This window comes from Engystomops pustulosus, chromosome 10 (genome assembly GCF_040894005.1).
Source record: "Engystomops pustulosus chromosome 10, aEngPut4.maternal, whole genome shotgun sequence".
In the NCBI taxonomy this organism is placed as follows: Eukaryota; Metazoa; Chordata; class Amphibia; order Anura; family Leptodactylidae; genus Engystomops; species Engystomops pustulosus.
Genome location: NC_092420.1, coordinates 67,292,029 through 67,318,772, shown reverse-complemented (window position 1 = coordinate 67,318,772; position 26,744 = coordinate 67,292,029). Strand labels below are relative to the sequence as shown.

At 40.9% G+C, this 26,744-nt stretch overlaps 1 protein-coding gene across 1 annotated transcript in view; it reads left to right on the top strand.

Moving 5' to 3' along the window:
- Nucleotides 1-3,287: 3,287 nt before the first annotated feature.
- The window catches only part of BCAR3 (BCAR3 adaptor protein, NSP family member), a 68,768-nt gene continuing 45,311 nt past the window's right edge, over nucleotides 3,288-26,744 (top strand). Inside the window, exons 1-2 of the mRNA XM_072129088.1 lie at nucleotides 3,288-3,442; nucleotides 16,752-17,080. Of these exons, the coding sequence (XP_071985189.1) occupies nucleotides 16,761-17,080 (320 nt within the window). The 5' untranslated portion in view covers nucleotides 3,288-3,442; nucleotides 16,752-16,760. The remainder of the gene's footprint in view (nucleotides 3,443-16,751; nucleotides 17,081-26,744) is intronic.

The following is a 26,744-nucleotide window of genomic DNA, read 5'->3' as shown; positions in this document are numbered from 1 at the left end:
TAACAAAATACACAAAATTCAGGGAACTCCAAAAACATTCTTATACAAACCTAACTTTTTGTATTCCAAAATTTATGTAGGCAGATAAAACACAAGAGTGATGGCACTGTAGCTGATTTATATATATGTAATACAAATGTAGAGGAGTTTAAGATACCCCGGTATCTGACCGTATCTGACAAGGAATGGCCAGGGTCTCTGAGGACACTCATTGTCCCTGAGGCATGACTTTGGAAGCATATCTCCTTTACAACTAGATGAGGTTACATCGCATGTGTTGAATGAAATGTCCTCTAAGATTCTGGAAACTCGTGCTAAAGTCACTTTACAGCTTCTCATCCATTTCTGATGCCACGCATGGTTCACTAGAGGGTGACAATGGGCTGAAAGATTTCACACAGCCCATAGCGATGGGAATGACAATGAGCACAGTACTCGTGTGGCTGCCTGCACTGCCGAGTATGACAGATATCGCCTCAGGGTGAAACTCGTCAGGCTGGTCACAACTGTTGGATCGGCCGCCATTTGTACAGCCATCATTATATGACAAGCAATTCACATACTGGTGATGAGGAATGTGGTGTTTTAGGGTTGTCAGAGACAGTATAGCTCACACATTTTTTATATTGTACTATGTCTTCTTGAAATAAAGCGCCATCTTCAAGCAAGGATTGCCAAACTTTTAAGTTTACTGTAAGGGTCAAAGCTTTTCCTTCTGCGGTCTTCTAGATTAACATACACTATATAGGTAGTCCCTGACTTAAGAACACCCAACTTACAGGCGATCCCTAGTTACAGACGGACCTTTCTGCCTACTATGACCTTTGGTGAATCTCTCTGGATGCTGATAATTTAATAAACTTTGGCCCCAGGCTGCAATTTTTAACATTGGAGTTATCAAAGGTATCTGCATGGTTAATCTTTGTCCCCCTGAAAACCTCAAATTCTGAAAATCATATAGCCACAGGGATGGAAAAAATACTGGGGCTCATTTACTTACCCGGCCCCGCGGAGTTCACAAAAGTGCATGGTCAGACGATAACGCACTCTGCCGCGATTCACTACGCCGATATCCTGCATGTGTCGCTTACCCGCTCAGGTCCGCCGGAGTTCACGTTCTTCTTCGTGGTGCATTTAAGTGCATTATCTTGCGACGCCATTTAAATCTTAAATCAAGCGCTCAGTCCGAATCAGTCGGATCGTCCAACGGCCCACCTCGTGCGCCAAGATCCGATTGCGTGCATCACAATCCCAGCACAAAGCCCTGTTAAATACCTGTCTTAGCTGCGCAAATCCCCAAAATCATGAACAGTCTGATGAAAGTGCGATCCGTGACCCTTAGTAAATAAGCCCCAATGTGCCTGTCATACTTACTAATTATACCTGTTCCGACTTTCATACAAATTCAAGTTAAGGCTGAAAGATTGTAAACCAAACAAACTGACATAGTGGTATGTGCCCCCTCTGGCAGGATATCCCTGATGTGATGCCAGTGGAAGTTTGGAGCACCATAGTATGCGCCTAACTACTCGGTGACCCTGTAACTTTACGTGGTCTGTCACTTTGTGGCTGAATTGCCATGTGCTCTTCAGTAGATGATTGCGAAATTTCTTGGAGGGTATAAATTTCACAATGTGGTGACATCTTATTACATGCTGGGATACAGGCAGTCCCCGGGTTACATACAAGATAGGGTCTGGAGGTTTGTTCTTAAGTTGAATTTGTATGTAAGTCGAAACTGTATATTTTATAATGGAAGTTCTAGACAATTTTTTTTTCTTTTGCCCCAGTGACAATTGGAGTTTCAAAATTTTTGGTGTAATTGGACCAAGAATTATCAATAAAGCTTCATTACAGACACCTTACAGCTGATCATTGCAGTCTGGGACTATAGTAAAGCATCCAGAGAGCTTCACCAGAGGTCACAGTGGGCAGAGGGGTCCGTCTGTAACTATGGGTTGTCTGTAACTCGGGTGTCCTTAAGTAGGGGACCGCCTGTATAGGGAAATCTTTTAGAACAAGCCATTCTGGTATAAAGGTTTATGAGGGGCAACCTTCATGGCCAGGGGCTGGATTTTATAAACTTGTTCCAATATGGCTGAATGTTACACCTGATGCCAGTGGCATAACTAGGAGAGGAAAGGCCCCATAGCAGGCTTCTGTATAGGATCCTCCCTTCCCACCTAAAAAGATACATTTTTGTATATTTACACATGCAAGTTACCATTACACATTTATACACACAGAAGTACAGTGCCATATACATACATACAGCATATATACACACATACGTATAATTTATACAGACACATGTGTATACACATACACATCACAGATACAGCATATATACATCACATATTTGTTATATACATATAATGCTGTACAAGGTTCAGCATAATGGGGCACATTTACTTACCCGGTCCAGTCGCGATCCTGTGGCGCGTTGTCTGCTGCTGATTCGGGTCTGCTGGGATTCACTAAGGTCCATGCGCCCGATATCCAGCAGGTGTCGCTGCTGTGACGAGGTCCGCCGGAGTTCACCTTCTTCTTCCCGGTGCATGTAAGTGCTGATCTTGCAACACAAATTCTTTTTTAAATTCTGTGTTTTTTCCGACTCAGTCGGGTTGTCCGACGGCCACGCCCCCGATTTCTGTCACACAATCCGATTATGTGCGCCAAAATTCTGGGGCAATTCGTCGCAAAACAGAAATATTTGGGAAACCTGACAAAAGTGCGGCGTTCGGACCCTTAGTAAATGAGCCCCAATATGTATCTAATTGTGTACATTCTTCACTGTAGTGTGTCAGGTCTGATGCCAGGGCCCCCTGACGCTGCGGGCCCCATAGCGGCTGCTACCACTGTAGTTACGCCCCTGCCTGATGCCCATGATTTAAAAAGAAACTTTCCATGACTTCCACCAACATTGATCAGCTGATATCAGCACATATTTTTTTATTTTCTAGTCTTTACTACTTTCGAACCTGGAGGAGAATCTGGTGTTATATAACTTGGAGCGTAAATATTTTTGCTTTATTTATTTTCCATGTCCTGGAGGCTTCTTGTCTTCAAAATCTAACCTCTGTAACAAGTATCTGTGCACACAAACAAACATAAGGGACAGCACAAGCTCCTGTAGGTCATCTGCTGGACAATGGGCAGTGTATGTGTGGATGTGCCCTGTGCAGAGCTGGGTGATCCCATGTAAATGAGGAGCCCCAGGCTGATGATCACACTCTGCAGACAGGCAGGCAGGCAGGCAGGGGAGGGGCTGCCATGTGCTGAGCCTGCCCTGATCTGCTGATACTGCTGTGTGTACTGTGAGCTGCCTGGGGATCTGGGAATGTGTGAACACTACTGAGGAGCACTGACATAGGAGGGGATCATACTGGACCTGGACTGTACACTATGCTGGCTGGATAACAAACTATCATCTTACACACAGGTGAGGGATTGTATAGGGTTAGGATTGCATGTTTTGTAACATTTGTAGATCCAGGGGTTGCCTGCATGGGACAAGTGAGTAGTGACTGTAACACAATATGGGACAATTAGTCCATAGAGCTAAACTCAGCAATTATGGTGTTAACCCCATCCAGAAAGTATGGTCTCTACTGTGTTTAAAGTAAGTCTATAAATGTGTTTAATAATTATTTAATAAGCGCTTACTGTTTGTGCCATAAGTAGTGAGTTGTTACCTCCAGGTTATCCTTAAGGCTACACATATAATGCTTTGAAGTCACTTGGGGATATGCACTCTGGTCCAGCCATAAAGATTGGAATTTGCAAACACTACATACAGATAATACAGTTATATTCCAGTTTACTGATCTCAGAAGAATTCCTGATAAGAAACTGGGTCAGGTTACCGGGACATTAGCTGTAACCATAGAGCGTAAAATTATTGAGTTTCGTGTCTTCTGTCTTATGGTCATTGATTCTCCTTGTATACTATGAGGCATATATTGATATGTGTAGTAGAGGCGGCTGGTAGCAGAACAGATATTAAGTATTTGATATAGATAAGATATACAATATCTTTCCATAAATCAATAAAAATATTTAGTTGTAAAAAGATAACTGCCATCATTTTTCTTTATAGTTTATCATGAGCCACAGATAGTAAGTGTATGAACATTGGCAGAGGATAGGGAAGATTGTCAGTGTCTTCTGCCAAGATAAATCCTGAATATTTAGTTGTATCAAGTTCAATCTAATTTACAGAAGTTGTACTCTGCGGGTCTGACATCATTGCCTTTGACAGCTGTGATGTATTCTCCGCACATCGCTGCTGTGTACATTAGTAAATGAAACCTCAGGGGCGTCCCAGTTCATTGTGACCTTCATACTGGGATGAGTGTGGATCACAGCCCGATACTGACTCCAAATGTCTACCAAATGACCTCCCAAGGTTTTATGTGTTTACCAAAAACATCTACATGTGGACAAATGTCTAAGGCAGAGTTGGCAGCCTGTGGTTTCCCAGCATGTGCCAAACAGAAGGTTACAATACAGATAAGGCGCTTGTACATAATACAATATAATGGACCAGTGCAAGAACATTAGTGCACAGAACATAGCCAAACATTGAGTTCTCCTGATGATCAAAATTTTCCCCTTCTGCTTCGTCACCTTTGGAAATCATTTGTTGTTAAAAGAGTGTCCTATCCTAAGGAGACTGCAGGTTGTACCTCTTCTACCCAGGGTGAATGGCATCAATACTAGGCGAAATGGTTGCCTTTGGCATAACTGGTTTGCAATCCTTAAAGGGGTTGTCCACTTTCAGCAAGTACTGTTACAGTTTGTGTAAGGAAAAGTTATACAAGTTTCCAATATACTTTCTGTATCAATTCCTTACGGTTTTCTAGATCTCTGCTTGCTGTCCTTCTATTGAAAACTTCTATGTCTATTTCCACTGGATAGAAATCTGTCCATGGTCATGCGATGTCACACAGGTGCACGAGCCATTATTATCACAGAGCTCTTATTACACTATGTGATAGTAGCAGCTCATGCACCTATGTGACATCACATGACCAGAGACAGATTTCTATCCAGTGGAAGTAAACATAGAAGGTTTCTATAGCAAGACAGCAAGCAGAGATCTAGAAAATTACGAGGAATTGATACATAAAGTATATTCAAAAATTGTATATATTTTCATTATGCAAACAATATAAATTATTTGCTGAATGTGGACAACCCCTTTAAAAGGGTATTCAAGATACCTGGCACCGCCACCAATCAATTGTTAGAAGTGTTCAAACAAATGCTATTACTAACAGTCTACCAAACAAAGTATTGCAGCACAATCCCATTCACTTAGAAGCTGCAGACCATGTGGATGATAGACGTGACCTCAAAGGCCTGGGAAGCAGAAGCAGCACCCACTGGAGCTCCACAATCTCTTCCATCAGCTGATTGGTGGAGCTGTCATCTGTCATTCTGAGATTGATCACCCAATGTAAGGATAAATAATACAAAAAAAAAGCTGTGGAATACCCCTTTAAATTCAGAGCAAGATGTGCACTTTGTAGCCGTCCTACACTAAGACTAGTACACCATTTTTTTTTCTCGACTAGAGAACGTCTTTAGAAATGTTCTTAGTATATCAGGAAATGAGATTGTGGTTATACGACCTTCTCATTTTTATTGGATCATGTTTATGGATTTATAGATTTTCATGGATCTATAGTAATGACACAGAAGGGGGGTCTGTGTATTGGGTTATGTCTGATTGGAAGTTTCTGATACTAACAAAAACATTGTCCCTGTAGACTACCGAGGACACAACAACACAGAAAACACGTTCCTCTGTCTTTATGAGCGTGTTCATGTACATCATTTGAGTAACTATAGATTTTCTTTGACAGGTCAAACTTGTAAGTTGTCTATAGGTGTCACTAATGAGACACAAGTCTTTGTCTGACACTAGAACCTTCAGCAAGTGATATCGCTGGGATATTAGTGTGTGGAGAGCTGATTTCCATTACAACAAAGGCAATTCCTTATGCCTAAAGTAACATTCTTGAGATTATGATGATAAAATACTAATTATTAAACTAGATGGAAATAATGTCATTTATTCTTAGTTAGGAAGAATCTGAAGTCACCTGACAGCATTGCTATGATATGGAACAACATATGTTTTCTAGATATTCTGTGTTTCAGGGTCAGTGGGATCTGAGCTGCTTTATCTTGGATTGACCACTACACTGTATAGCGTTGTGTACTTCCAGTGCTATATCTTTCAGCTCTACTCTTTCTTATCCTTTACCCCAGTATTTTGGAAATCTTGATTTTTTTTCTCCACACAAGCAGCACAGAGGAGGTCTGAGAACTTTGTATGGTCTTGCTTCAGTAGGCTTAACAGGAGACATCTCCCCATGCGTGGCCACTTTTGCAAAACTGAAGTCTAGGCTTTTATTGTTTGCCTTAAACCAAATCCTCCCTATTCACTCTTCATAAATAAACCCAAAATAAATTCACAGAACATAGAAAAGTTTATTACAATGACCTGACCTCACCCAATGGTAAGATATACTGAGAATTCCATAGAATACAGAGCTCCCCGACTCCTATAGAAGAACATGCTATTCCTTGTAACTATTGAAGAATGGAAACCATGCTGGCTGTATCCGCAGTGCTTGTGCTTTTCTCATTCATATTTTGTTTAGTTTGGGATGTTGCTGCTTGTCCTATAATGAATAGTACATTTGTGGTGCACTTGTTTCTAGGAAAGTATTTATACGTTCTGGAAGTGGAGTTACGAGAAGCACCAAAATCCTTACATTTGGAGATGACCAACACCATTCTGGCTTGTTCTATACTTTATGGCTTGGTTAGGGAGACTTTGGTTACCTTTTTAGCTGTCGCTTATAGAGTAGCCACTGTAATATATATATATATATATATATATATATATATATATATATATATATATATATATATTTTTTTTTTTTTTTTTTATCAAATCCTAAACATGTCTACATGAATGCACATATAGGGATCACAATTTTGGGAAATATGAGCCTCAGGACCTACATTTTCTGACTCCCTATTCTGCTAATTATTCATGCCTCCATTAGCTGTTTCTGCCCTTCACCTCCCTCTGAATGGAAATGCTGAATGGAGGAGTGAATAATTAGCAGAAAACGGATACTGAAGAAGCCCCTGAGGCTCATTTCCATGATTTTAGAAGATATTTTCCCCAAAAATAAGAAGTAAAGAGAACATGTCCTGCCACCGGGGGCACACAGCAAGTGTGCTTAGTATAGAAGGACTGAATCCAAGTAGTAGATTTCCTTTAAAGAATTAAGAAAAAGTGTCATCCTCAATGGTGACCGGGTCCTTTTATTATAGGCACACACCATATTAGATTCAGTATACACTTCACAATAGTTACATGTGTCCTAATGTATCCATTATACAACATATGAAATAGTAAATGTTATAACAAATGTTTTTAAGTGACACATTCTTCACCTGAATGACGGGTGAAATTGCTACTAGCAGGGCGTCTCTAAGCAACCAAGTTCTTCTGGAAAGCAGGGACCTCACCACCACCCAGGCTGCTTGTAATCCTTCCGCCATGCCCCGTATTAATAGTCATGCGGTTGTACTAATGAGCATGTTGGCACCTTTAACATATGTATTTCTCTTAGAATACAGAGGGTGTTCTGTTCGCCAGGAGTGGCTCCTTGTAGAAGGTTTTAGTGCGCCCGTCTGTGTGTGCTCAAATGCCCTTTTGTGTTAGAAATGCATTTGAAGTTTGTGGCTTTACAGGCCATTGCTGAGGCCATCTGGCTTATTGTTGGCCTGTGATAGGGGCTCGTAGCGCTCTGCAGTTGGGAGACAGTTGGAGGAGACGCACATTCCAGTCTTCCTCCTTAGTAAGAACAAGTAGGCTGCATCTAAATGTCTGCATCATTGTTCTTTTGACATGAATAGAACGTTGTGTCTTGAGTTTGGTCACATTATTCGGAACTATGTTCCCAGCAATCGTGTCTGGCACTAAATCAGCCTCATGTACAGAACTGATATTACCATCTACACTAAATTTGTGTCATCACTGAACCTTCTTCTATGTCAGAAGGAACATTTCTAGGTTCCTCTCTACATACCAGACTTTCATCGTGACAACAGGGCATGAAGCATCCCCTCTAACAATATTTCCAGATATACAATTAAAAAATCTATTTTTCTTGAAGTCGTTGGTTCCTTTGGAAAAGCTTGGAATGGGGGCCTCCCTAACGTGTGCTAAGTTATCAGGGGCTTGCAGGGCAGACCCCTTTTTATCAGTACGAGATGCTGGAGCACAGTCTCCTGAAGGACTTCTCATATCAGTGTGATGGAGCATTTCATTAATTATACTTCATGATGAGCTGCAATTGGATTCCGCAAGACTAAATAGAAAGGTTCACATTTAAAGATATAAAGAAAGTTCACTATTTATAGTCGTATAAGCCGTATTTACCTTCATCTGTCATTTTTTAGCCCTCATGTACACAAACCTGGTTTTATTCGTGTGATACAACTGATAGCATGTGGACAAATGCATTTCTATGGGCTCATACACATGGCTCCATGTATGAGCAGCCACAAAACTCAGAGAAGGTCCTATTCCTGCCTCTGTTTGAAACTTGTCCAGTCTATATTGTGGTCATCGGCCTGGGAGTGGTCCTCAAACACTGGTGACACCACACAGGACGCAAACATTGGACCACAGATCCGTTGCTTGCAGCCTGTGATAAACACGCCTTTGTGTACATGTATCTTTATTGTCATAAAGTCTCTGCTGTGTGGTGGTTTTCTACTATGGACCCCTAGGGAACATAATAGAAAAAAGTAGGATTGACATGTTGGGTTTTAGCGTGCCTATGTTTCCATCGGAAATTGAACCAGGTGTCTTACTATTGCTTATTCCCCTGTGGCCACTCACACACAGGACATGCTTACTTAGTTGAGTGAAGCTTGGATGTTTTGAGTTTATATGGAGAGCTGTTGGTGGTAGGGGAGTTCACCTCATGGTTATCTTAAGTATATGGACGTCTTTAATAGGATTTTCTTTTGCAAATGAAGGTAGCCCGGACAGTCCTGATATGCAAAAATCTCATCTTCTGTGCTGCTTCTGTGGACCATAGGCGTTAGCCGTCAGTGAAATTGTGGTGGCAATCTTCCCTAGCGTTGGCCAGGCAGTTTTCCATGGCAGCCATCTATATGGACTCCTATTTTATATGGATGGGCCAAGTCTGCCAAGCAACAGCCACTTACTGCTTGTTTCAAAATCATCCATGATGTGCATATGCATTGAAAGTGGTTGGTTGTGATCTTGGTTGCTTTGATGATTGCTGGATTTTTGGACTGGTTTTCTTGGATTCCTCAATAGTAATAGCTATGATGATGCTTTGCCCTGGCTGGGTCTATTGGCCAGGCACTGTGTCTAATATAAGGCTTTGATGTTACCAGGAAATATGGGATTTGGTGGTCAATACTTTTACTTGCTTTAATCAGCATTTGTTTCACTTAGCGTGAAGGGGGTGACCTGGGTCAACACCATTACAGATACCAAGGGACAGTTGGTTATGTCCATGGGAAAAAGTTCTTTAAGAAAAAAAAAGTAAGATTCACCTGTAGACCCACTTAAAGCTGTTCCCAAGAACACTTGGAATGTGGCTTGTAACACATTACAAACCACCAAAGCAAAGGTCACCACACAACTACTCAGAGGTCAAACTCATTTTGTGTAAGGCTGGCAGGTTAACATGCATGTGTTGTAGGGGGGACAGAGTGGATTTATCCTCTGTTCTTACTAATTTAGTGGAGGGGATGGATGGTGTAACTGATGTGATTGGAATGTGAGATGTCATAAAGAGGTGAGTAGGGCTCACGTGTAAAGAATGGGGGATGCTACACAGCGTTCGTAGAAAAACAAAGCTTTGTACTGCTGCTTCACAGAGACAGGCTAATCTTCAAGGACTCTCTATCTCATGTTGTTGTCGTAAGGCGGATCTGTGAACGTCCTTGAGATATATTAAATTCTGATGTAAGAGGAATATACTATCTGTCAAAAGAAAGTCTCCATACGTGGGAATGAACCAAGCAACAGACATCCACGTGCATGTCATTAATGAAAGAGGGGAAAATATGTAAAGTTTTCCAGGATGGGATAAGGAAAACCAAGCCTCTTAGCTACCTTGTAAGGCAGCTCCCTTGACATCAAGCATGATCTACAAGAGGTCTTATGACATGATGCAGGATTAATACCAGACCAGTATATCTATTCCAGAAGGAACAGACTCTCAACTGTAGACAGCGCTGTTTCGACCTGATTGGGTCTCCTCAGTAAAGCATAGGGAAGTGGTTTGGCTGAGTGAGAGGCTTTTGACTAGGGTCGTATGCCACAACTTCTATTTTGGATCTCCCAACCCTAGAAAGATGGGGCTCTAATTCTTGGTTCAACCACCAATCAGCTGTTGGAAGAGATTGAAGCCTTCCAACGGGTGCGGTTTTTGCTTCCCACCATCCAGAATAAGACTACACCGACCCTACCCTACACACATCCAAATAATTGAATATTAAAACATATAATAATCCAAATTCATCAATAATGTGTCTGGTTTGCTATTCCCATTTACTATCTAGAGTATCGGTGCACTACATACTCTACAAGTCTGGGTATATACAGTACATTACAGTGTTGTTGTAGGGGCACGTGTTTCGCTCTCAGCTCGCTGTTTCATCTCACTTCACAGGCAATAATGTAGCCAGCATTTGTTCTTCCTGTCTTTGAGGAGATGAGAAGATCTGAAAGGTTTAGCTTTTAGGTGTAACTAAACAAACAACATGTATAGGGTCGCTTTTAGTCTGCAGGATATGGTGATCAGATAGGCTGATTATCAAGGAAGGAAAAGGAATCTGTAAAGCTTCTGGAAATCAGCTTGATACATAGAGTTCTTTAAAGATAAAGCATGGAGGCCCTTCTACCCCTACATACAGTATGTTCTTCTGCCATTTGTTTTCTTAGTAGAACTACTCATCTGTATCTCTGCTTATTCTATTCACTGGACTTCCCTCACACAATGATACATGTCAACACTTGTCATGTTCACAAATAGAAATGAGCCATACTAAATGGAGCTTCCTACTCTAGGCTGTTTTCTACACTTCTAAAATATCAGTATAACGGCTCTGACCCATCAAGGCATGGACCCTAAAGGATCTCACCGTTTGCAGTATGTCATACTAGGACATCAGCTTTTGGGGCAAGTGGAGACCATTTGGACAGATTGAACCCAAGAAGTTACAGTAGCTCTTTTGTGAAATCATAGCCAGACAACATGAGCTACATTTATCATATGAATGTTGTCACTGGTTAAAGGGTTGACCCACCGCTTTGTAAATAAAAAAGGTGGAAATAGATAGGTGGAGAAAGGTGAATGTCAGGTCCACCCTCATGATCTGCTGTTGTCTAGCCATCATCACTTGAACCTGGCCATAGTTACTTTTAGATCTTACCATTAACCCATATATACATACAGTGTAGTACTGATCCACCAGGGTACCAGACAATCCTCCAGTGGGTCCAAGCTCTAACCTAATACTTCTGCTCAGAGATACAGCAAAAGACAACCTAATTTGGAGGCCATTTCTTTGGGGATGATGAAGAATGTTTTCTTTTCCGATGGGCCCAATGAACGCCAGTCCGACATTGGAGACAGGAATTATACAATTTGAATCTGTATGTAATTGTGGCTGGATTTAGTTGCCGATTCTCATTGGATTTCTCTTCTCCCATACACACAGGAGTAATAGGCTGCATATTGGCATTGACATACTGACTACTTTAATGTCAATTTCCTCAATGTGTGTCCGGTAACTTTTAATTTCCGTTGCAAAAAGCGACCATGGATCTGGCATTTGCCCTAAGAGTTTGATTATTGATTCATCATATAGTTCAATTTCCTAATATGAATCTACTCTGAGAGCTAAGACTTTGTGTCTCTGTCATGGATCTGTTAATCTTCAGTGTAAGGACACGACAACCCAATGTAGAATTGCTAACCTGCTGTAAAATTCCAGGAATCTTAGTTGGAAGGAGCGTGCTTAAATGTGAAAGTACATTATTCACGTCGCTGTGACAGCTGCACACTTTCCGCCTCATTTTTGGGAGTGCACAGCTGTGCTGGACAGCAGTTCACGTTCAGAGGGTCTGCTGGATTTACTCCCACTCCGAAACAAATAAACTGTGTAACATCCATACTTTTATGGTCTCCTATGTCAATGATGATCTGCAGTCCATACAATTTAGTACTGAGGGTGAAGGGAGGTTTCATTTAGTATAATTTAGTATAAGCAGCTGGGAAGAGGGACATGCCACCAAAGCTATGTGTGTAGTATCATACCTAGTACCTAAGGTTGTTAAAAAAGCCACAGGAAATAAAAAAATAATTGCCACATTAAATTGAGGACAGCATTTATAAAACTAGATCTCAAAGAAGAATTAACTGTCCTATAATATTTAAGCTCTAATCATGATTATGATGTTTAAAAATTAAATAAAAATAAAGCAAAAACCTGATTGGTTGTTATGGAAAGCTGCTTCACTTTTTTTTTTACAAATTTTCAAAAATACAAATACATGAATGCATAATAATAATAATAATAATAATAATAATAATAATAAACACATTTTCAATAAAACACATTTTCAAATAAAAGAACATATACTTACCTTACCCTCCAGCTCCATATTCCCAAATTGCTCTGTTACAGGCCTTGAGGACTTTCTTGGGACTTCTGTGTTGTCTCCTGCTCCAAGTAGGCCACTCATTAGATAAAGCAGGTTTGATGACCCCCTGAAAATTTTAGCATAGCCATGGCTGAAACTCGTACCGGTAAATAAATTTAAATGTATTACCCTTTAAAAAAATTAACGTTTGAGCTTCATTTGCCATAGACTGGAGACACACAGGATGTACATACAGCTCCTGATCAGGATAGGACATAGTATTGGTTCTGTATTGATTGGTTTTAAACTTTAAAAAAATTACTCTTCTTTGCTGCTGGGAATTTCATTAGTGAGGGGAGACTGCTGGGAATTTCATTAGTTAGGGGAGGCTGCATGGAATTTCAATAGTGAGGGGAGGCTGTTGGGCATTTTATCATTGAGGGCAGGCTGCTGGGAATTTCATTAGTGAGGGTAGACTGCTGGGAATTTCATTAGTAAAGGGAAGCTGCATGGAATTTCAATAGTGAGAGGAGGCTGTTGGGCATTTTATCATTGAGGGCAGGCTGCTGGGAATTTCATTCGTACGGGAGGCTGTGGAGCATTTCATTAGTGAGGGGAGGCTGTGACCAATTTATTTCCTTCCCTAGGCTTATACACCAGACAATAAGTTTGCCCAGTTTTTGTGGGTAAGTAAATACGATACTATTTCTTCATAGGGGCACTCGACTGTATGTAGATTTCACCCTTTGCATTGTAAATGTGGAGGTCATGTTCAAATCTTGCAGCATAAGTTAACAGGCTGTGTCTTGAAAAACGACATTATTGGTCAGTGTACGTGCAGATTTTTTGCACAGTGTATTGATGGAAGTAGTTGCTACTGTATATTTCCAAGCTAACTTATCCATTGCAATCAGTGTGGACCCAGCTTAGAAATAATCAAAGTTCTGGCAATCATTGCTCTAATTTCTCAGTATTTTTCTTTCTCCTTGGAAAATGGTCTTCATAGAAAAGTAGAACATGCAAAAGAGTCACAAGACGACCTCTGTCTGACTGATATCAGTGATGGAATAATTTGGCTGCTTGGACCAATGCCATAATAATTGGTCACACTAGACACATATTCTAATGTCTTCCAAACAACAAACTAACTTTGGTTTCTACATTCAATGACCTTAATGCTGTTGCTACTGATAGCATGCTCCCTAAAGAAAGGATAGAACATAAAATTAAGTTTTACATTCACTATGAACCCAAAAGCAAAAAGTCCTGTGCTGTGACTCATGAGTGATGATGATGATGCAGGCTCAACATTAACAACAAAGCATATGTGAATCATACACATAAATTGTAGGCTACATTTTATGGCTTTTCCTGTGTATTACAGGTTTCCCTAACCTGCAAAACCAATTAAATCATGTTTGAAAAACTAGGCCGTTTCACCAATGTATGTGGATTGAAATATAGCAAAACTGTGCCGAGACATTGCACTCCGCAGATGAGGTTTCACAAAATAAAATCTTGCATCCAATTTTTGAACCATATTCTTTCACATATGGTTAAAAAATAAACACTTACTGACTTACACGTTATATTAATATTGTCTGTTTTTCTCAGAAGTAGCTTAGTAGATTCAGTGGAAGTAGGGATCAGATATTTGGAACTCACATGTGCATTGTGTCAGACTAGGGTTCCTTGGGCCTACCAGATAAATTATGCTGTGGCCCACCCTCCATCAACTTCTGGAAAACAGACTCTAGAAGCCTCTAAATTGAGTCTTCTGCTGTACTTCTTAGGTCTTGTACTGGGATTAGAGCCTGGGCCCACCGTAGGATCCTCTGGTACTCTGGTGGGCCCGTCCGACACTGCACATGTGTATTGCAAGGCTAGTTGGACTAGCGGTCAGTAAAAATTGTGTACTGCAAGGTGAAATGCTAGGGCATATGACTTTATTGTGCTAGCAATTAAAATTGTTCAGATTTATGGTAACTAATATCCATTAACGCTAAATATATGTTATTTAACGGACCTCATTCACAACAGAATGGTCATGTAATCTTTTACATTTCTATTGGCAGTCATGGGTCTGGTATTCTGTCCATCAATGTCTAAATTAATCATGTATGAATTCTCTATTTACCTGTCTGTGTGGCAGATACTTATCCACTTTACCTTTTAGGCAAGGCCCATGTGTGCTGTGTAATGCATACGGCCACTTCACATTAGAATGACCAGCTCATGACACGTGTTGTCAACTCTACAATAATGAGAATTTCTGGTCATATGTTTAGTTTAGTATATGAATGAACGTAACCAACAGCTTTTATTTACTTTTACTTGTACTACTTGGGCACAACCCTTTATCTCCTCGTCTACAAAAAAAAATGCCATGTTTGACATTCTGGAATTGTGTGTTCCTTTCTAGATTTGAGTAAAGATTGGGAGACAATAGTGTTTTGATGTTCTGACATCATTCCTTGGTTTATATGGCTGAAAGAACGAGCTCCATAGTAACGGCCATCAGCACACGAGTATAGAGGAAGGTACCGACAGACGCCAAGCGCCCCATCACTTATCAAATAGGAGATACTAAATATTTACACAGCGCAGCCTGGCACACTTGATGTTCCTAGAGTCTATGCGGCCAGGGAGCCAGTATAATAATAAACCGCTGTGTTTTCAACTCCATCTTCTTTCCTAGCCCATGATGTGCAGAGCAAAGTACAATGCTCACATTAATTTATCCAAAGTAGTCCATAATCATCTATAGTAATTGTTATTTGTGTTGTCCAAAATATAGAAAAACACAGTTGACAGTGTAGGGGAAACTTTTTTTTGAAAAACATACACAATTAATGAAGTACAGATGGTCCCTGACTTACAAAGTCACCGGACATACAAACAACCCCTAGCTACAGACAGACCTCTCTGCCCACTGTTTTAGTCGAAGGCTGCAATGATCAGCTGTAAGGTGTCTGTAGTTAAGTTATATTGATAATCCTTCTTTCCATGACAGCACAAAACTTTGATAATCTAATTGTCACTTTGACAAAAGAAATTACAGTATATACCTGTTATGACTTATATACTTACCGTAAATACTCAAGTTTTTTGTGCTGAAAAAGCCCAACTCGGCTTATACTCGAGTACATAAAAAAATGTGTACTCACCTCTGGTGCTCACCCACCGCATCCTCTACTCCCCCAACTCATTTTCTGCACTCGGCTCAGGCTTCTTGGCACGTCCATGCTCTCTGGCCACAGGTGGCGAGACACTGCGTAGTAATGTGTGCGTGGCATACGGGAAGAGAGTATAGACGTGTCTCTCCCTGCACTACCGGGAAGCTAGAGTCAAGCTGAGAAGGCGAGCCGGGGGAGAAGAGAACCCGGAGGTGAGTGCAGGAGGTGAGCACTAAGTTTATTATTTTATTGGGTTACTTAACGGTTTATCGGTCAGTTTTCCATGAAACTGCCCCTTGGTTGGCGCAGATTTCACTTCTGTTGTGAGCGACGCACCAAAATTATATAACCTCTTGCACAAGTCTTAATAAATCAACTCCTACGCATAATACAAGTGAATGAAATGTATTCTTGCAATGAGCTTTCCTTGGAGCTCATGACTGTCCCATACAGATTACTATGTATTTAGGTCAGCAAAACGTCAAGGATAGAGAGCGTTTCATTTGTTCGGAAGTGTTCAGTTTTAGCAAATGGATTCCTAGGTCAGAGATCTAAAGCAACAATTACATAATCAGTCAACCCTGTTAACAAAACCCTGGTTGTAAAAGCACGAAAGGCTTGTCAAGAAGTAGCTGGGACAGTGATGGACAGTAGCCAGTGAGAACAGAGGAGCTGTGAGTGGGAAAATGTCTCACGTTCTCCGGAGAGCACAAGAGACCGCTCTGTAAAGGGAAATGTAGTTTCTTTCTTTCACCCGACAAGGTTTTCTCAAGGTCTCTTGAAAATGGAGATTTCTGTGTCTTTTTGTCTCAACAATTATGAAAACTACACTGTTCCTTTTTTTTCAGGACTGAAGAATGATGGCTGCTGGGAAATTTGCCAGTTACCACAGAAACGTGCAAACGAACCATCCTTTCCCACTGGCATCGTCAATGGATCTACTAAGCAGCAAATCGCCCCTTGTTGAGCGACGGTCTGATTCGTTTCAGAATGTATGCATCCACGGCACGTTACCCCGTAAAAAGAAGGACAGGACTCCCATTAGATCCAGTGACATGTTCAGCCACATGGGAACCTTGCCACACTCCAAGTCACACAGGCTACCTAGCCCCAAAATGCAGGATATAATAGAAGAATATCCATTTCAGGACAGGAGGAAAGCATTGTATCCCACAAGGTAACAAAGAAAATAAACATTTTAAAGTGTGTTACATAGAAATATAGACCAAACCCAATTGATCATGCGGATTTTACAAATCCACGGTGTAGTGAGAAAGAGTTTTCTCACTGCTTTGTGACAAGGTGTAGTGGACCTCTATGGGGACCATGATCTGGCCACTATTTGTGTGCCCAGGTCACAGCCCCCAAGACTGGAGTAGTCTGAAGTTTATTCGTAGGCCCTGTAAAGGGCATCTTTCTTGTATTCTACTTGGAAGTATTAAGAAACTCTGTGGTGGAGGGTCTGGTCTTTGGGACAACCAACTTTTCTCCAATTGTTTTGAGCTTCGAAGTTCTCATGCAGTGCAATAAGTTATTCCAGAGAATATAGTGCTTTTCTACACAGTACAGACTAGAGTTTTGGCCCTTTATTGGCACATCTGGAGGTATATTATATCAATATCAAAGAGTTGGACATCACTTTCATGCAGCTTCTAGAAATATAGAGTTCCATGTTACATTAAGGCTGCATTCATATGAACGTATGCCCGCACGGCTACGACCGGGCGGGCATACATCCGCCGCAATTGAAGAGGAGGATCTGTGACCCCTCTCCATTGAAATGCATTGCGCATGGGCCTGAAGACGCGGAAAGATAGGACATGCGTGGGACCATAACGCTCCATGCGGCCATTGCCGTCTATGGGGGACGTATGTACTGCCGCATACGTCCCCCATGGGGTAGTGGTATTGTAGCCTAAGACTTCATGGGGCAAAAATAAATCCATTGGAAAGACTGCTAAAAAAAAAATCAATAGCAAGATCAGTGCACAACAGTTGGACTCTTACAACACTTACAATGCTTTGTATTGAAGCGGTTGGACGACAAAGGTGTGTGTGTGGCTCCATCCTGTGCCAAAGCACATGCCTGCTCTTCTTAGCCAAGCATGAATGTCAAGGAGGAGGAGGGTGTGCGATTTAGTATTGTAGGAATGTTTTGTTTGGCAGTTTATATTCCTGAAAAAATAGGATCAGACTCGATCCTTCTAGCATTGGGCCCCATACACTTAATAAAGTTGGAGCTCCATCTGAAATAGTCCAATTTGGCAACATTCCTGGGTTAATCAAAGTAAAACATTACAATGGCCTTTGGCTCCATTAGCTATTGAGCCTCAATGTAGTCAAGATGGTAATATCTTACGGGAAAGATTGTGAGGGAATTTTACGCTAGAATAAGGTGTGTACATTTGTGAATATGCTAATGACCACTGCTACAGCCTCCCAGGTGGCCAGGAGGAGTTACAGCGCCTTATACATTCTCTCCTATCAGACATATTAAGATAAAGTTATAGACCTTTTAAGTAAATACGTAGAGCAAATATTTGTGAGACATGATGGGCACAATGCAGAAGCTGAGTATATTCAGGAGTATTTTTACAAGCCTTTACTCAGTTGTCACTGCTCTACAGATAGAGACCTCTTTTGGAGTAGTCTTCAGAAAACAAAGGGTCTATTAGAGTTATAGCCGTACGACAAATGGGTAAACACCTCCTCTGTAATACCGAGCAGACAGCAAAGTGCTGCTCTCTGTGCCTGTTCAGTCTAGTTTCTACATTTATTACACCGAACATTCGCTCTATGACCAGAAGCTGAAAATACCAGATGTTATCAGTAAGAGGCAACTGGAGCGCAGTAATTATGTCCTGCAACCTGAAGGTAAAAGAAGGTCAAGCAGAAAGAATGTGAACACCTCAGTGGAAAGTTCTGAAGGTCTTGTCCAGTCCAAGTACAATGACTATGGGACTGGAATACAACACAAGGCAGGTCTGGACAGTTAAAGAGAGAACATTGATGGTGGAAATGATATTTTCACTAGACATCACAAGATGGTCAGAGTGTTGGAACATCATACTGGAGGAGGACATACTGGAGCGCGGATGTTTATCTGCCTATGGATGGAGGAGAGATTAAGAGTGGTCACCCCTACTTCTCGCGGCCTCCTCCTAAGGCCTCATGCACAGGAACGTGGTTTGTTGCTATGTTGTTTCTATGGCTAGCACCTGTCCCCATGTATACACACAGTTGTGGTTTCCATAGCCTCATGTATGAATGGACACTGTCTCATGCCATGGTCTTGTACGTCAATTTTGTCCACAGCTTTTTACAGTATATTTGGAAGCTATAGTGGTCCTCAGGTCTTCATTGATGTTTTACCTTTACCAAAACCTTATTCCTCTATTGAACTGACAGCTGAGGCTACAAGATTATTGGGAACAGCGTTCATTACAAGCCACTTTAAAGGGAACCTGTCAGCAGAATACAAACTAATAAATACTACCATTATGTCATCAAGCAGCTGAACACTTTTCAGACCATGTCTATTTCATGGGCCAGCGCGGTCGCATCGTCCAGAAAATCAACTTGGAAGAGACATGTAATTTGGTTGTATAAAGTCAAGGAGACTTTAACACTGAAGTAAAGCTCTCCTCACCTCAGAAAGCCCCCTTCACTGTAATTGAAGGCCCTGCATCCAGAGCTTTACTTCAGTGCTGAAATCTCCACCTCCATGACTTTATACAACCAATTTACATCTCACTTTAAAGTTGATTTTCTCAGCCACCTCGTTGAGCCATGAAAGAAACATGATCTGGAAGGTGTTAGTTTGCTTTACAACATACTGGTAATTATTAATTAGGTCATTTTCTGATGACAGGTTCCCTTTAAAAAGTCGCCAAACACATAAAATAAAAGTTGGGCAAATCTATTTTTAGTCAATCAAGTATTTGAAATAGTAACACTAGTTGTTATTCCCAATGACCATTGGCTGTCTTCTCTTCTCTCTTCTGAAAATGTTGTCTATGGTTGGCAGGAAAGTACATGATGGGCTACATTCAGCAGAACCTCTTCTACTTACCACAAGCCCCAAGGAGTTAGGTTGCAGATAACAACTACAAAGAGTTAAGCAGGGGGGGGGGGGGGCAAAGGCTATATAAAGCAGGCAGCTGAATGATGAAAGATGGGATGTACTATATATGTTAAAAAATGCTTATTTGATTGAATTAAAGCTACAACTCCATAAGGCTACCTGCACATGAACATGCGCTCTTCTCTGCCTAAAAACATCAGATCTGTGGTCATCTGAGTGTAATCTGTGAGCCATATGGTAAATGATGCCTCTAGCTTAAAGGGGCATATGCGTGTCATGCATATTTTTCATGTTCTCATAGACTTCTATGAAAAGGCCTTAGCTGTAGATACGACCAGGAATAGGAGCAGCTTTTCTACAACCTCCATAAGGATCAGTGAAAGACATCGTCATGTGCATGGGTCCATTGAAAGTGATGATCTGTTAAATAAAATGTATAGCACATGGAAGAAAAGGTTTGTGTGCATGTAGACCTACACACAGGAGTTTGGTATAGATGACCTACTATGACAGTGGTGGCGAACCTATGGCACGGGTGCCAGAGGTGGCACTCAGAGTCATTTCTGTGGGCACTCAGAGCATCACCCCAGGACAGAGTTCATCAAATAGGACCAAACCCACCAAATCTTCCTGCAGTCCCAGGCAACTTAAGAGATGCTTTAAATATAAAGATATTTTAAAGCGACACTACATTGGCTGTTTGTAACTGCGGGAAAAGTGAGAAGGTGTGGACTGGGCTGCATTATCTTTGGGGGTCCTCCTGCTGGACCCTTCATTCTTCCTCTATAGAGAGACCCTGGACCCTACAATAAGTTACTGCCTAAAATACCATGTTGCCACTTTATGGTAAATAAGTGGATTTTGGTTGTGGTTTGGGCACACCGTCTCCAAAAGGTTCGCCATCAATGTACTATGAGGTCCTTTTACATTTCATAGCTTTAAAATCTGACTGCAGAACTGACATGGTCAGAAACATTGTAGTCAATTGCAGCTTCCTCTGTGATAGTCACACTTCACTTGGCAGCAAGTAACTTAAAAAAAATCAACATTTAAAGACATTTTAGAATAAATTAGTTAAAAATAATCAACAAAATATGTTTTATTAGTCCAAGTCCTAGAAGTCCTTTTCAGTAGAGGGGTCTTACATGACAGCGACACAGTCCTAACTACTTTCACAGCTCATTCATAATCCTCGTTTGTCGTAGACTGATAGTGTGTTACATGCATTTATCAGTTACCGTCCATAAAACTCTGAAATCACTCATGTCATGCATTTTATCACATATTTTCTATTCTGCAACTCCCGGCATGAGTAGAGCCGTTCATTGCCAATCCACTATTCTGCTGGTGGTTAGTGAATTTTCTTTGGCACTTTGAAGGACTTTCAGAGATCTGCTCTGTGCATTACATCAGCAGCATGGAAGCTGCACACAGACAATGGCCGCTCATAAAACAGTCATTTGGTTACATTGTACTTCATCTGACATCAGCGAACTAGAAACAAAGCCCTGGGAGATTGTGAATGAATTGGCACAGTTCTCATCATGGATGTCCCTCCATCGAGAAACATATTCAGTCCCTGTGCCCAGTTTATGTTCTCATAGAGATATATATATTCGATGTTGACTTTCAGAAACACCACAGAAATACAAAAATGTATATTTTATTAATATATTGGCACATTATTAAAGTTAGGGTTTGAACTGTCCTTTGTATAATTCCCTCTTTTATGTGAAATCTCACCCATTTACAGATCAAAATCTTCTTCAAACTCATGTGAAAATTATTAGAGAAGAGTCATATTTTTCATTAGATAAGTCAAGTTTGAGGCTGCAGGTGAAGCATCACTTCATACACACCCCTCTCTCTGATTCTATAGTACCTCGGCACATGCTTTTTGTATTAAATCATATTAAAGATAAGAATCTCAGCTTTCGGACCACATCGGGATTGTGGTACTGGAGATACACAGAGATCAAGACGTAGACAGAAACAGGGTATTTATGTTTAACTTCTTGTATCTCCAGTTCTGTATGTAGATCGCCTGATGCAATCTGAAAGATGAGATTCATATCTTCAATCCGACACCATGTTTCTAGGTACCATAGAAGCTAAGGGGGATCTGAAGTGACCCACCCCCACTGCAACTTCTAAACTTGACTCATCTCAAGCAAAATATGACTCATTTGTACATGACTTTGATATTTTTTAAAAAAGGTAATTGGCTGAAATTTTACATAGAAAGGACATTTCATACCCTACTTGAGGGGGCTTGTAGTTTAATGGGGTAAAATAATAATAATAATTCTTTATTTATATAGCGCCTACAGATTACACAGCGTTGCACAAAGCATGCCAAATTGTTCCCTGTCCCCATGGGGCTCACAATCTAAACAACCTAGCAGTATGTTTTGGAGTGTGGGAAGAAACCAGAAGACCCAGAGGAAACCCACGCAAACACGCAGAGAACATACAAACTCTTTGCATATGTTGACCTGGGTAGGATTCGAACCCAGGACCCCAACGAAATCTGATGACAGGTTTCCTTTAACTAAATTGGCTTTACTGAATGGCCACAATGTCCCACATAAAGAATTCTGGCACAAAAAGTTCATCCTAATAGCATATCCAGTACGACCAGGCATTATTACAACGATGCCCATCTCCAGATATGCCAAGTGCCATGCCAAGTACTGAAGGACAAAGAATGAACACAACCCTGTGTGAAGTCTTTCCATGTCAAGCACCATCTCCAGCGAGTGATTCACGTGGAATGAATTCATTGCCCTGAGAAAAGAAGAACTATAGAATCACATTTATTCACCAAAATAGAATAGACTTCAAAAGGCTTTTAGTGACTCAAATTAGTGTTCCTTTAACCCCTCAGTTACCACATTGGACCGCAGTTCTTAATTTGTACATTAGGCCTGTGGACTGATTGGTTTACCAGATCTGTGCAAGTAAAAGTCTTAGAATTGTGATATAGCAATATCAGTGAAAGTTGAAGAGGTTCTCCGGTCATAGCACAAGATAGAGCTTTACTTGCTGATGGGTCGGGGTCTCAGTGATGGGATCTCCATGGATCACAAGAATGAGAGTCCATTGTACATCTCTTTGGCGCTGACGGTGATAGCCAAGCATTGCATTTGTCTTTCTCCATCCGCTCCGTAGAGATGAATGGAGAAGGTGCCGCATGTGAGAATGGCTGCTCCGGCCATCTCAGGTGCAACGGGGGAACAACAAGCCCCTGTTCTGTTGATCTTTGGGGATCGGATTAGCAAGTTAGGCCCTATCCTGTGGCCTACCTCGCTAAGACCAAAGAAGCTCTTTAAATGTTAAAAGATGTTTGATAAATGTAAAATACATATATTTTACAAGACTATAAGGTTTAACAGTGGAATGCTCTTCTTTTAGCTTTTAGGTCCTTATTTTTACAAAAAAGGCCTTAAAAATTATGCAAATGAGCCTTAGGGGCTCCAGGCTCCATAGATGTTAATGGAGCCTGGAGTCCCCAAGGCTCATTTGCATATATTTTAAAGACTTGTTTTTGTAAAAACAAGGGCATATGAAGCTAAAAGAAGAGCAGATCCTGCCAGAGGGGGCACACACCAGTATGTCAGTGTGCTTGGTTTACAATCCTTCATCCTGATGGTAGATGTCCTTTAAGGATAAGAGCTTATATTACATACGGATTCCTATATGGATTAGGGGCAGATTCTCTGCAACTCTCTAAATCTACCCTTAAGCTGACTATATATATATTACTCATTTATATCTAACTTAAGTTGTGTGCACACAATATACTCCCTATGTTGACTCGTAGCTGGTAGTCTAGGGCAGTGATTTTCAACCAGTGTGCCGTGGCACACTAGTGTGCCGCGACACATGGTCGGGTGTGCCGCGGGGAAAGTTCCCCAAACTATGGTGCCCCCTGTGTTTTGTTTCCCGGCAATGCGCAGAGATGTAAACGAGAAATACTATAGTCATGAGACTGGAGTACTACAAGTACCAGCTCATATGCTGAGTATATGAGCTGGCACTTGTATTCTGGCCTTATGGCCATAGTACTTCTCATTGTTCCCCTTTATTTTGCAGTATATGAGCCACATAATAATCAGCAGAATATACTAAAAACAGGGAGAAACTGAGAACTGTTGAGGAAGAGGTTTCACACTCACTCACTGAGTGAGTAAAATAAATTTAGAATCTATATTATTAACTATATGTATAATATGACTGTTTTAGTGTCATTTTGTGCTATTTTGGTTGGTGGTGTGCCCCAGGATTTTCTAAGTATAAAAAGTGTGCCGCGGCTCAAAAAAGGTTGAAAATCACTGGTCTAGGGCATGATACCTTTTGGGGGTTGTGAGGAAGTGGAGCAATACCATATCTTGTACTTGTAACTTAGACTAATACAGTAGTATTAGACAATACACAGGAGTCCCTCTGTCCGGCGTCTATCAGCATTACCCAATTTGTTACAAAATTCACAGAGGGAAGTGAGGCAGATACAACCCCCTACAGATGTTTTTCTAGGACACACTCATCTTTCTATCATCAGATCTATGTCAAGTGTTATAAATACATATGAACATATTTTCGAGAAGTATGAAAGTTGGTTGAGTCATGAGGTTCCAGGCAGGTGGAATGTGGAATTACTACAGAAATATGTTGATAAAGTCTTATCCTTAAGGCTGTAGAAATTCACATGTGCTTGCTACATACTGCTCTAGCAAAGGAGCCATTGACTAGTTATCTGGGAATTATTCAACCATCATAGAGTATATTTGAACAAGGAAATCCAGGTTTTCTTCATCCAACATACCTCGGGTTTGGAATACCTAACCAGTGAGTAAGTCTGTGGTTCTTCAAGCATGTGTGCCCTCAAGACCTTTCCTAAATGATACAGTAGTAATTACGGTACATTTCCAGTAATGTGAATGCAAACTGTTCTGCACCAGTGCCTCCGGGTGAGCGATAAAAACATTACTTTATAGAAAAAAAAAAAACACATTTTTAAGATTACACATTACATTCCAATTGCCCAAAACAATTGATTTTGTCAAGGTGGACTCATCCTATGATGTTTATAGTGAAATGTCATCAGGAGCCCTTTTTCTGGCTCCATGTCCCCTTGAAGAATAGTGTACACATCGCCAAAGAGGTTTTTTAGTAAAACTGGCACTTTAAAAAAAAAAAAAAAATCTGTATTTTAATGACGCATTAATTGTGATGCACCCATGCCCGTGATCTATGTGGTGGATATAGAAAACTCATATTTCTGCCTCAGCAACCCCTTTAAGGACTTCACATCAATCACTGGCGGATACTTTTAAAACTTTATTTTTATGTACCAAATTATTGTGAAAGTGTGAACATGTGATCTCTCACTTACTTCATCCCCCTTTATTTTCTTGGTGTAGATTCCTTTAAGTGAATCAGCACTTCCATGGTAATTATTGCAGTCCTTTCCACGGTCCATTATATCTGACATCCAAAACCAGCGACTATCAACAGCTGCATATTTGGTCTCATTCATTTATTATCAAAGCTATAGGGGTAAATTCAGGAGTCACAGTCATTTATCAGGACAACTATAATTTCCCGGGACAAGGTAGAAAGTTTTTCTGGAGATAATTACATGTACACTCTATAGTCAATCCTTGCTTCCTGTATTTCACTAGGTCCACGTTTTTTGCGAAATTTATGGATATCTATACTGGCAGAGAATGCTGCCTCACCCAAAAGCTGAAATAACAAGATAATAGTATGTGATATACAACAGATCCCACCCAGAGAAAACTATGTCAATAGCAGCAGTCCCTTTAAAGATGGCAACTGTTCCAGCTGTATATACATGCCAAGCCTGCAGTGTTTGATGATCATGGGCTAATATGGGACACTTGTGGGGCTGCGAGCAAATAGTGCCAAATGCAGATTCTTCATCACAACTGGGAGACATTATTGCTGCTTGAAAAGGAATGGGTTACAAAGCGCACATAGAAAGTCACTTCCTAAAACTTTCACTGGTCGTCTCTCTGATCTGGTGTCACGTTTACTGTAACAAATAATATATACAGTATCCTATGCCATGGTCATTTGGGACTATTTGGGACAGTTCAAGGCGTGTTGTCTGTAAGTATGGTTCCTATATAAGGCGCATCGGCCTATAAGGCGCACCTTTGATTTCTGAGAAAATCAAAGGATTTTATGTGCGCCTTATAGTCCACAAAATACGGTAGTATTAGTGTTATTGCTGTTTTAGCTCCTATCACTCCCAGTGCAAAATTCCAGGGTGTGGGGGGGGGGCATCTCTAATCAGACACATTACTGTATTATCTATCTGGTTCTGTGGGGTAACAATGTGGTTACATTATCAGGGTACAGGTGTACATACACTTTCATCTGGCTTCTGACATTGTACTAACACACTGACACTTAGAGATGAAACAGATCAGAGATGCATGCGATTACACAGAAGCTGACAGGCTGAAAGACTTTTACACTGTTACACTGTGAGCTCTGCTACATCTCACAGGTATGTGCCTGCCTCCCCCTTTCCCCGGATCACTTATCTCCTTGTAGTTTGTAGTTTGCAGCTCCTTTCTCTCTGATCATGATCTCCTAGCACAGTGGTTCTCAACCTTTCTAATGCTGTGACCCCACAATACAGTTCCTCATGCTGTGGTGACCCCAAACCATGCAACTCGCAGTAAAAACACAGTAAAATTGCGGCTCCGATGGCTTTAGGCGACCC